Here is an 11120-nt window from a genome sequence, read left to right as displayed (position 1 = left end):
GAGTGGGAGTTCACCTAGATTTTTAATTATGTTGAATTAAAATTTGAACTCAATTTGTCATAAACTTAGTCTAAACTATTGCAAATATATGTTGTAGAGATGGCGTCCCCAATCAATTTTAACCAGTTCCTAGAGAAAGAAAAGCTTAAGAGCAACGGTAGCAACTTCACCGACTGGTTCCGTCATGTGAGGATCTTCCTCTCCGGCGGAAATCTGCAATATGTGCTTGATGCACCGCTAGGTGACCCTCCTGCAGAAACTGAAACCGATGAAGTAAAAGCTGTTTACGAGACTCGGAAAACTCGGTACTCTCAAGTTCAGTGTGCCATCCTGTGCAGTCTGGAATCTGATCTTCAAAAACGTTTTGAGCACCACGATCCCCATGAGTTGATGAATGAGCTGAAAGCTATTTTTGAGACTCATGCGGCCGTGGAATGCTATGAAGCATCGAAACATTTCTTCAGCTGTATGATGGAAGAAGGCAGCTCCATTAGTGAGCACATGCTCGCCATGACCGGGCATGCGAAGAAACTCGGTGACTTGGGAATAGTGATTCCTAACAGACCGGGGATTAATCGTGTCCTTCAATCACCGCCACCAAGTTACAAGAACTTTGTGATGAACTACAATATGCAGAACATGAACAAGGAGTTACCTGAACTCTTTGGCATGCTAAAAGCTGCTGAGATTGAGATCAAGAAAGAGCACCAAGTGTTGATGGTCAACAAGACCACCAGTTTCAAGAAACAGGGCAAGTCTAAGGGAAAATTCAAGAAGGGTGGTAAGAAAGCTGCCACGCCTCCTATGAAACCTAAGAACGGTCCTAAGCCTGATGCTGAGTGCTATTACTGCAAGGAGAAGGGACACTGGAAGCATAATTGCTCCAAGTATTTGGCGGATCTGAAGAGCGGCCTTGTCAAGAAGAAGAAAGAAGGTATATCTGATATACATGTTATAGATGTTTATCTCACTGGGTTCTCGTTCTAGTACTTGGGTATTTGATACCGGTTCGGTTGCTCATATTTGTAACTCGAAACAGGAACTAAAGAATAAACGAAGACTACTGAAAGATGAAGTGACGATGCGCGTTGGAAATGGATCCAAAGTCGATGTGATCGCTGTCGGCACACTTCCTCTACATCTACCTTCGGGATTAGTTTTAAGCCTAAATAATTGTTATTTTGTACCCGCGTTGAGCATGAACATTATATTTGGATCTTGTTTAATGCAAGACGGTTATTCATTCAAGTCTGAGAATAATGGTTGTTCTATTTTTATGAATAGCAAAAGTGCCCGTGCGTTGCACCGGGAAAAAACAAATACTCAACTGCTTCAACAAAATAACTAATTTTGTTGATACTTCACCTCTTTACCAGCATCGTCGATGGTAGTCATGTTTTGTCGTATTCACAATGAACATAATCAATCCTAAAAGAATAGCTCGTGAGCCGTATAATCTACACATGGCGTTGTGGCAAAAAGGTTGATGATTAAAATGGATTTGAAGTTTAAGTCATGGTACTAAAAATAGCTAGTGAACATAATCAATTCTTAAAAAATTAGCTCGTGAGCCGTATAATCTACACATGGCGTCGTGGCAAAAAGGTTGATGATTAAAATAGTTAGTGCATTACCATGTATATATTGTACTCAAATATTTAAGCTCTCGTTTTAAGGATGTATATATCCAGTTGTTGTGGGCCCTCTACGATTCATCCATCTTAATATCCGTCACGCCATGTTGAAGCTCCTCTTGTGAAGAAATGGTCCACAATTCCGACTCCAATTTATGTTTTTATCCGCCAGTATCGTCCACAATTGTGCCTCCCATTCATTCTCACACCATGGTATCGCCCACAATTCTGTCTCATGTATAGCTCACAACACATGTATATAGGTTAATTAGGCAACATATCTCCAAACCAAACAGCTGTGCGACTGCTTGTTGATTCACGGGTCTGCTTCCTGATACTGCAGCCAGTTTGCGGCGTATATAAACAGGTGGAGATTTATGCAAGGGAGCCGGGTGGGACTAAACATATGTTGTAACAGGTCTTTATTCCACCTCGGAACGCCTAGAATTTTGTTGGTGCAGCATGTTGGACGCAGTCTAGCCCAGCCCATCGTGCAGTGCAATCGATCGATCGTGGCCCACCCACCGCTGACCCTCGCAAGCCGCTCAGGCTGCCAATTGCAGATTAGCAAAAAAAGAGGAAAATAACGCTCTCTTATCATCTCCTTGTCCTCGCTCGACCGCACGAACCTATCCTCACGTCTCTCTTCCCGCATCCCCTCTCAGCAGAACCCGACGCCTCTGCCCACACCTCTCTCCTCCGCACCAATGACTCCCGCTGCCCCAGGGGCTAATAGAACCCCATAGCGCGCCTCCTTGCTCAGCTCCGGCCAAGCGCGCTTCCTGCAGCCTCTCGGTGAGACCCTCCCTACCCCGCGCGATGCTCTTGCAGCGCGTCCTTATTCAGCTTGTTCGCGGCGTTGCGCGCACGGGAAGGCGGACATGTCCAGGCGGTACATCGAGGCTACTTCGACGCGGCACGACCAGGCCGGCATTGCGCAGCACGCGAGCGCAGGAGATAGAAGCGGGAGTAGGAAGGAGCTGGGCGACGGAAATAAAAGCATGAAACACTACGTGGTAGTTGTGCCGGTGGGGGCCTATACGAAGGCGGCCGTAGAGCGCCTGCCCAGCGGCGGGATGCGCGCAGGAGTGGCGCTGGCGGCGGCTGCCTGGCTGGAGGGTCGCTGGCGATCGGCGAGGGCCCGGCCGGTGGCGGGAGGCGCGCAGAAGGGTCTCGAGCGGCGGTGGACTGGCCGGAGTGTCTCTGGCGGCCAGGGGCTGGACGACGGTGAGGGGCTGTCCGACGGCGGGAGGCGCGCAGGAGGAGCTCCATCGGCGCGATGCGCGCGGTACGGGCGGGCAGAGCAGTTCTCTGCTCTCGGCTAGAGGAAGAAAAGGAAGAAACGAACCGGTATGGTGGTAATTTGCTGTATTATGCGATTTGGTGGGAGGGCAAAATCGTCCTAAAAAAAGCGTTGACGAAACTTTTTGGCAGAAACCTTAGCTCCTTTAGGTATAGATTACTATATTTTTTGGAGTATATAGGGTGCGCCTGCACCCGAGAGCCAAAAGTCCGGGTCAGTACTAGTACTCGCTACTTGAACCTCTATCTATGTGGTCAGTTAATTAAGCAGAGATGCATATATTTATGGTATATAAATGGGGCGCCCTGGGTTGATTTGAACATCTCAGTGATCGTTTGATTGTTGGGGGTGGGCAAGTGGGCAAGAAACCCCACACGGGTTTTGCTGAGCACAATGGATCCCTCTCCCACCATACATGAAAAAGTACTCGTTGCCATACATAAAGGTAGCGAGTGGAAGGAAATTACATGCAAAAATTGAAAATAGATCAACATTCACTGTATGTTCCTTTCATACAATCTCATGCCAATTTTGGGAGATAAAATAGTAAGATTTCACCAACGGAAACATCCACACCCATGCGTGTAAGTACAAATATTTAGTGTTGGAAGATTCTAGATTTCAATATAGAACATAAAGTATGAGTAGAATAATCTTTCACCATTTTGATCTCCATCGGGTCGTTCGCAGTTAAAGGCTTCGTCCCACAGACTATTGTTTTTGAAAACATATGCATATGTTTTCGTGTTTATATAATAGTTTGTGGCAATGTCCCGCGCCGCCCCACGCCGTCGCGAGCTCGCCCCGCGCCGCCCCATGCCATCCGTCTCGAGCTCGCCCTGAGCCCGCCCCACGCCGCGCCACCTACCGCCGGCCGCCCCGCTGTAGTCTAGCAAGGTCGCGATGCTACATACCGGTTGGATTAGGTTGATATTCGCCAGAATTTGTCTGGATTCCGGAGACTGTACCGGTGGAAGCAGTTAACCTGATTTGAATTTTAGCACGCCACGAGTAGATGTTTGTGTTCAGTTCGCCCTTTCATCCCCTACTATTACAGACCGACTTGGATTTTCGGGTGCGACTTGTAAACTTTTTTTCGGGCCGAACGTGTTTACGGTTACTGATCTGTCCCATTTTGTGAACTGAACCACCCGTAAAATAGCAGTTATTTTTCAGTTTTCACATTTTTACGGAGACTACTAGATTATGCTCTTTGTATGTATGTCTGCGAGATTACTTGCTGGTGGCCGGGCTCCTCATGTATTGTGTCGCTATCTGTGGGACCTATATATCTAATTCGAGGTTGCTTATTGATGTTGTAGTTGCCTTCACTAGTCGTGGCATTGTCTCCTTTTTGCATCTTTGAACCTTGCATACACGCTAGCCGCAAATAGCAGCACACACCACATTACTACGTACCTGCAGACTACTGCTGGCAAGCTTGCAATTGAAGCTGTTTGTGTCGCAATTCTAGCCAGTGTGCACGCATCGTGAACCTCTATAGAGACCAGAGACCGGCGCAGTTAAGCTGATCTTGATCAAATAGAGCATGAAGCAACTTGATTGGAAAGAGAGAGTGTGCACTCGTTGCAAGTTTTGCCACAAGTAACGAGCTCACCATCTGCAAGAAGCGCTCCTCAATTGGTTTGCTCGCCCTCAAGTGTCTTCCTTGTAAGGCCAGCACATGCAGGAGGAGATGTCACTGAGAAAGGCTACCACTCTCGGCACACATCGATTATTACAGCTCTCTCTGTACTGTAGGAAATTTTTGCATGCCACGGTGGACCGTGACCATACCATATCACACATTGCTTCACGAGTCTGGAAAAAAAGTGACCGACGCGGCTAAGCAGCATCCAGTGCTGGTTTGTCTATTCCAGCACTCGTCATAAAGAACATCGGACATATGACCAGGCTTCCTGTGCTAATACTAACATGCTGGATCACCAGAAAGGCATGCATCAACTTAATTAGAAGGAAAAAGTCCGTTTCAAACCCTAAATTTGTAGAGGTTCGGCGGATCAAACCCTGAATTTGTAGAGGTTCGGCGGATCAAACCCTGAAGTCGAAATCCCTGTCGTTTGCACCCTAAACTTACTAATCTCGGTCTAAATCAAACCTTGGAGCCATTTGGAGCACCGGGAATGCATAAATCAAACCCTGGAGCCATTTGGAGCACCGGGAATGCATAAATCAAACCCTGTAGCCATTTGGAGCACCGAGAATGCATAAATCAAACCCTGGAGCCATTTGGAGCACCGGGAATGCACCCGGTACATTCCCGGTGCAAACGACAGGGATTTCGACTTCAGGGTTTGATCCGCCGAACCTCTACAAATTCAGGGTTTAAAATGGACTTTTTCCTAATTAGATAGAACTGTAGCAAAAAATCCCAGGTGCACGATGCAATTGCAACTAACCAGCGGTAAGTGAGTTGCATTCATAGATCCCAGTTGTACATACAACAAAGAAAAAACTGAAACAACTTACATAATTTTTTTTAGAGATCTTAGAGCATCTCCAGCTGCGCCTCAAAGGTTTTTTTTGGGTGCGTTGGACATATTTTTGGACCCAGTCGCGTGTCCCAAAGCCTACTTCCGTCCTGCGTGGCCCAATACGGTGTTCGGCGCCCCGATCCCATCCTTGATCTGCAGCAGGGGACGCTCTGGACGCGCCGGACAAATCGAGAAGCGAGGCGGGGAGTGGCGGGCCCGACACCTCATTTGCACACGAACGAATGGCTTAATGGCGATGGAGGGGCAGGCGAGATGTCTCGTCTGCGCTGCGCCTCCTCCACGCGTCGCAGCCGTTCGCACGCCACGGCGTGTTCCCACGCTTTCTTCCCGCGGCTTCTGGCCTCTTCCCGCCTCTTCTCGCGACGTCGGCGTCTATAAAAGGGCCTCCTCCTTTCAATGGTCGCCACCACAGCCGCCGGCATCTCTTTCTCCGCCGCAAACACATGCCTCGTCGCCTACGAACCGCGCCAGCGATGCCCAGTTTGCCCCACCACCGTCTCCACCTCCACCTCCATCTCCACCACCACATGAGTTCGACGAGACACCGTCTTTCAGATGGAGGAAAACTTTTTTTTTCCTCGTGAACTACCAAACGCCCTGATTTTCCATCTTGGCAGATGCTAGGTGAAATGGATTGAGGAGCAGGCAGTCAGGGCGAGATGTATATTCGTTCGTTGAGCAGACTCGCACCCAGGACCAGCACGTTCCTTTCGAAGATCCGTTGGAAGCATGAGGAGCCCACCTGCCTACCAACACCAACACCACCGTACGTGTCAACCCCCACGCACGTTCCAGCTTCGGAGGAACAAACCTTTTGTAAAGCCGAGCTAGAGTAGAAAAATTCCTGGCCTTCGTTTGCACGTCAAACTCGCCGTCGGCCGCCTCACCTCACCTTCCGCATCCCCTTTCTCCCCATCCTACTCCTCCTCTCCCCTCGCAGATCTCGCCAGCTCCCCTTGCTCCCTCACTGCGCCGGAGGAGCCCGCCCGCGCGCGCCGCCCCGACGGGCACGGCTCCTGCCCCTACTGCTCCGAGCGGCGCCGATCCGTGCTGTCGATCCTCGGTGAGCCGCCCTGCCCGCGCCTCCTTGCTCGATCGGATTCGCGCACCGCGACGAGATCCCACCGCGCGGATCCCGGCGCCTGACGCGGCGAGGCTCATCTGATCTGCGCGCAGGGTACGCGAGGAGACGTAGGCGGCTCTGCCACGGCGTGAGGGCACGGAGGGTGCGGGCCGGCGGCGGCGGCGAGATGAAGGGCGCCTCGTCCATCCCCGCGGCCGCCATCATCCCTTCGCCGCTCTTCCTCTGGCGCGTCAAGGTACGTTACTCTTCTTCCCTCGTACTGTATCTCCCTCTCGCTGCGGCCTGCGGGGAGTGGAAATTGAGTTCCAACTGTACGTTCCATCGGCACGAGCATCAGTTCTCCATGCTTACTGTACATTACTTTCTCATCCAGTATGCGCGCTGTCTGTTGCTGATATACGACTCCTACGAATGGGTGAATTAAATTAGCGCCTCTTCCGGTTCTAGTATGATGTATCCCCGTCAACAATATATGCTCTATTGACCATGGTTAGCAATGGAAAATTAACTACGGAGTAATATAAGCGCGCACGTCTGAGTTCTGATGCCTCTTCATAAACCTTGTAACAGTGCCAAAAAATCACGCTTTCTGCTAGTGTAGAACGTGCATTTGTTTTCGGTGATAGAACGGTACAACAACTGTGATGTTTATTTGTTGACTTTTTCACATGGTATGCGTAGAGAAATGCCTTCCCATTCCTTCACTGAACATGGAATGGCCTTTTAGCATAGCCATTTCTAGTTGGAGCTGCTTCTTGCTGTCTTTATCGATTTACTTTTGAAAATACTCCAAAAGACACACCATATTTACCTGTCTTAGGTAACTCTATCCGTTGGAATTATATCTTTTACTGCTCCTACATCCTGTGCCTACCAACAAACTGTCCAGTTATACTGAAAATACCCTGTTCACTTGGCTTCTCTACTGGAACTCAGAGCATAGGAGGGAAAATCGATTTATGGATGGAATTTGCCCGATCTTCATTTCGCTTCTCAAATTGCTTACAATTCCGTCTCTTTTCCACGTTAAGCATAACCAATCAATTTACGTGCACACATACAAACTGATTCCAGCTGTACGGAACCATACCGTGTTTGTTTCACTTGGTTCCTCATCAGCCTGATCTACATTCTGCTTCTCGACTTGCTTACCAGTCTGTCCCTTCTCCAGGTCATATTGTTCCTCCTATGGGGTCTATGCTGTTGCAAGGTCAGTGCTGCTCTGTACACCAACCCTGGAGAACTGAGCTGATGTGGTATCGTAATATGTTGTGCCCTTCGAATTGCAGATAGGGTGGGACTCGGTCATGAGGATGAGTGTTGATCTGCGGGACTTGTTTCTCTACGAGGCTTTCTTGTACTATAATCCTCTCCTTCTGGTGGTGGGTTTCTTTCTGTTATTGTACACGTGACGTACTCAACGGCGATTATATCATACCTCTAACTGTGCTTTCTGTTTCTGTTGTAGGCGCTGATGATTTGGTTATGGGGAGTGAATTTGTGGGTTTTCGAACAATCGTCAGTAAATTATGCAAGAGTGTTTGATCTTTCACAGACACATTTATCATACCGAGAAATATGGAGGGTAGGCCTATTTCTGTTGCTTGCAAATAGCCATTCGGTCTCTTGTTTTAATGCATCTGTTCCATAGCCTTTTGCTGCATGCATCCTTAAGCAGTGTCTCTGGCAAATGGTTTTTTACGGATGTGCATGGTTTTTTATTTGCAAAAACCTCTATTCTGTACCACATTTGTGTAGATGATGGCAAATGTACATAAAATTTGTAAAGCAACAATGTTTATCTTAATTCTATGTAAATAATATATAATCCCTACTATAGTTTCTCAACGAACATGTCTAACTATGGTAATTATTCTTGAGAATTTTCTAGTCTGTCTGTTGCAGTTTCTACAATCAAGTAACTTGACTCTTTGTATTTTCTTTCCATTTTCTCTTATGTCGATGTTATACTGCATAGTTTCTCATATTACCTGTACTCTTGCATATATTCTGCTAAAGTAACACTTTTTTCCTCCATTGGCAGTGTGCTACTTGGCTGACTTTAATTGTTCCAACAAGTATGACAGCTTACCTATATCTGTATTCACATGGGGAAGTGTCTCTTGCTGCATCTCAACCAGTGTAATATCTTAAGCCCATTAGGTCGTCTTTTGTTGTTTACATTATGCCTGGTTATATACTTATACTTGAGGTAGTGCTTATCAGTAATCAAATTGTGCAATCCCTGACCTCTCCCAGTGAGCAGTATAATGATAAGATATTGTTGGTGTACTAAAATGAGCAGTATAATCAATTTGATAGCACTGAATGTTAAGCCAGTTGAAATGCCCATCTTACTACAATAGTAATACTACTCCATATACGTTAAGCATAACCAATCAATTTATGCGCACACATACAAACTGATTGTATCTTCGTAATGTTGAAGTGAATTAGGACTTCTGCATAGTGCACCATCCACTTGCTCTTGATTCCCCAACTTAGAAGCAAAAATATCATGCATTTTATTCTATTCTGACATATCATTCTGCCTTTCTGCAGGTTCTTTTGTATGTTATCCTTCTGATGGTCCTCCTTTCTCCTTTCGATATGTTTTACTTATCATCACGCTTTTTCTTTCTGAGGACCACATGGCGTATAATACTTCCATTACAAGTAAGTTGTACAATTTGTCATTAATTAAATAGGTATTGTTTTTAGATATGCTACAAGCAAAACAAAATATTTTGATCTGTGTTGACTACATTATACCTGATTGTCTTTGCAATCGTTTAACGCCCTCTTGTTCTGCAGGCAATTACATTCCCTGACTTCTTCATGGCGGATATTTTTACATCTATGTCAAAGGTATATGCAGTCATTTGTTACGGAGTATAATTTTCTGAAGAATGTTTCCAGTGATTTATCATTAAATCTTGGCGCATTGGTTTGTTTAACTAATCACTGTTTTAGATAGTAGGATGTGGTTTTTTTTTGCTTAAGGCTAGTGTTTGAGTTTTGTGCTCATGTTGTCTGCAATATACTATATAGTTTTTGTAAGAACAAAATTATCTCCTAACTACGTGAGCATGTGTGATGTACTATTTCCTAGTTTTGTAGACAACTGTTTCTAACTTGTTGGTTGTCTTGAGTGAACATTTTCAGTTTGATCTTTCTAACATTTTGATTAACTGTTGCATTTCTTGCCAGGTGTTTTCAGATTTGGAGCGTTCAGGTTGTCGCATGCTCCATCGTCAGGTTAATCTCTTTATATTTCTCCTCTTCCTTCTACGCACATATTGTCCTCAGCAGTCTTCTTTATAATTACAGGCAATTGACATGATATTGGCTTATTTTGACGATTGCAAAGAATTGCGAAAACTATTAAGCTTGTTCCCCTATAATGCCTTTGTTATTTTGATATTTTTGCAGGTCGCGACAATTGCCTGGTTTGAAGCAGATTCAGTTTGTGGTAGCCACTCTGTGGCTATTCCTTTAGTTCTGGTACTCCCTTATCTGTGTCGTTTCTTCCAATGCCTCCGACAGTACAAGGATACAAAAGAGAAGACATGTCTTCTCAACGGTATTTACTCACCACCATATCATTTGTAGATGACATACACGTTTAGAATGTTAGAGATAGGACAACTTGTAGTTTGTGGCCTATGTTTCGTAGCTATTTCTGGAATCACTTACCAACATCTTTGTACCAAATGCAGCACTCAAATACTCGACAGCAGTCCCTGTGATTTTCTTATCAGCTCTCAAGTATCACGTATTCCCTGACTTGTGGATTAGCTTTTACCGCCCGCTATGGCTTCTCTCTAGTGTTGTGAATTCACTGTATTCCTTCTACTGGGATATAAAGCGAGATTGGGATTTGAGGTGCCATTCTGTACAAACATTTGCATTTCTACACCATCGACATGTCACATGTCTTTGCATATCTGTTGCTAATGAGATTTTTTCAATCACTGCAGCATTTTAACCAGGATTTTCATGTTCAAAAACCCAAGTGTATTGACTAACCTTCTTTATGGCCAGAGCTGGGTACACACTCGAACACATACACATTTTTAGCTAGTAAACCATGATAGTTTTTTCGTTAATCCTTCGGTGATTGCTCTGCAGGTATATTACTGGGTGTTAGGTAGCAACCTTGTTCTCCGATGTACGTGGACGTACAAGCTTTCAGCACATCTTCGGCACAACTACCTGACGGTGTTTGCAATAACGGCTTTGGAAATGGTGAGGCGGTTCCAGTGGGTCTTTTTCCGCGTTGAGAACGAGTGGAACAAGATGACTGCCAAGCAAAATTTTGAAATGTCATCTGACATGCTGCCTTCGGAAGCAGATAGGCTACTGGATTCTAACAACCATAAAGTATGACATAATAATATTCTTATAGTGCGATCATTACTTGTAATACCCATAGAGCTCAAAAGGTCAAGTATACAGGATAGGTTTTCACACAGAATGAAATTGTTGGCACATGTGCCATCTGTAATACGGTTGAATCCAACAGGAGATGCTTGTTGACACATGAAACAAAGAAAGCAATACCGAAATATTTAATTTTGTTA

At 45.7% G+C, this 11120-nt stretch overlaps 1 protein-coding gene across 1 annotated transcript; it reads left to right on the top strand.

The window, feature by feature from the left end:
* Positions 1-6679: 6679 nt before the first annotated feature.
* On the top strand, positions 6680-11120 carry LOC124674787 (SPX and EXS domain-containing protein 1-like). Its single transcript, XM_047210842.1, has 12 exons — positions 6680-6772; positions 7709-7747; positions 7827-7919; positions 8006-8122; positions 8582-8677; positions 9100-9213; positions 9352-9405; positions 9748-9795; positions 9970-10120; positions 10257-10422; positions 10518-10587; positions 10669-11120. The coding sequence occupies exons 1-12, from the start codon at positions 6704-6706 to the stop codon at positions 10924-10926; spliced, it is 1275 nt and encodes a 424-aa protein (XP_047066798.1). The 5' UTR covers positions 6680-6703; the 3' UTR covers positions 10927-11120.

Source organism: Lolium rigidum, chromosome 7 (assembly GCF_022539505.1).
Source record: "Lolium rigidum isolate FL_2022 chromosome 7, APGP_CSIRO_Lrig_0.1, whole genome shotgun sequence".
NCBI lineage: Eukaryota > Viridiplantae > Streptophyta > Magnoliopsida > Poales > Poaceae > Lolium > Lolium rigidum.
Note: the sequence above shows the minus strand (reverse complement) of the source record. Positions and strands in the feature narration are given on the sequence as shown.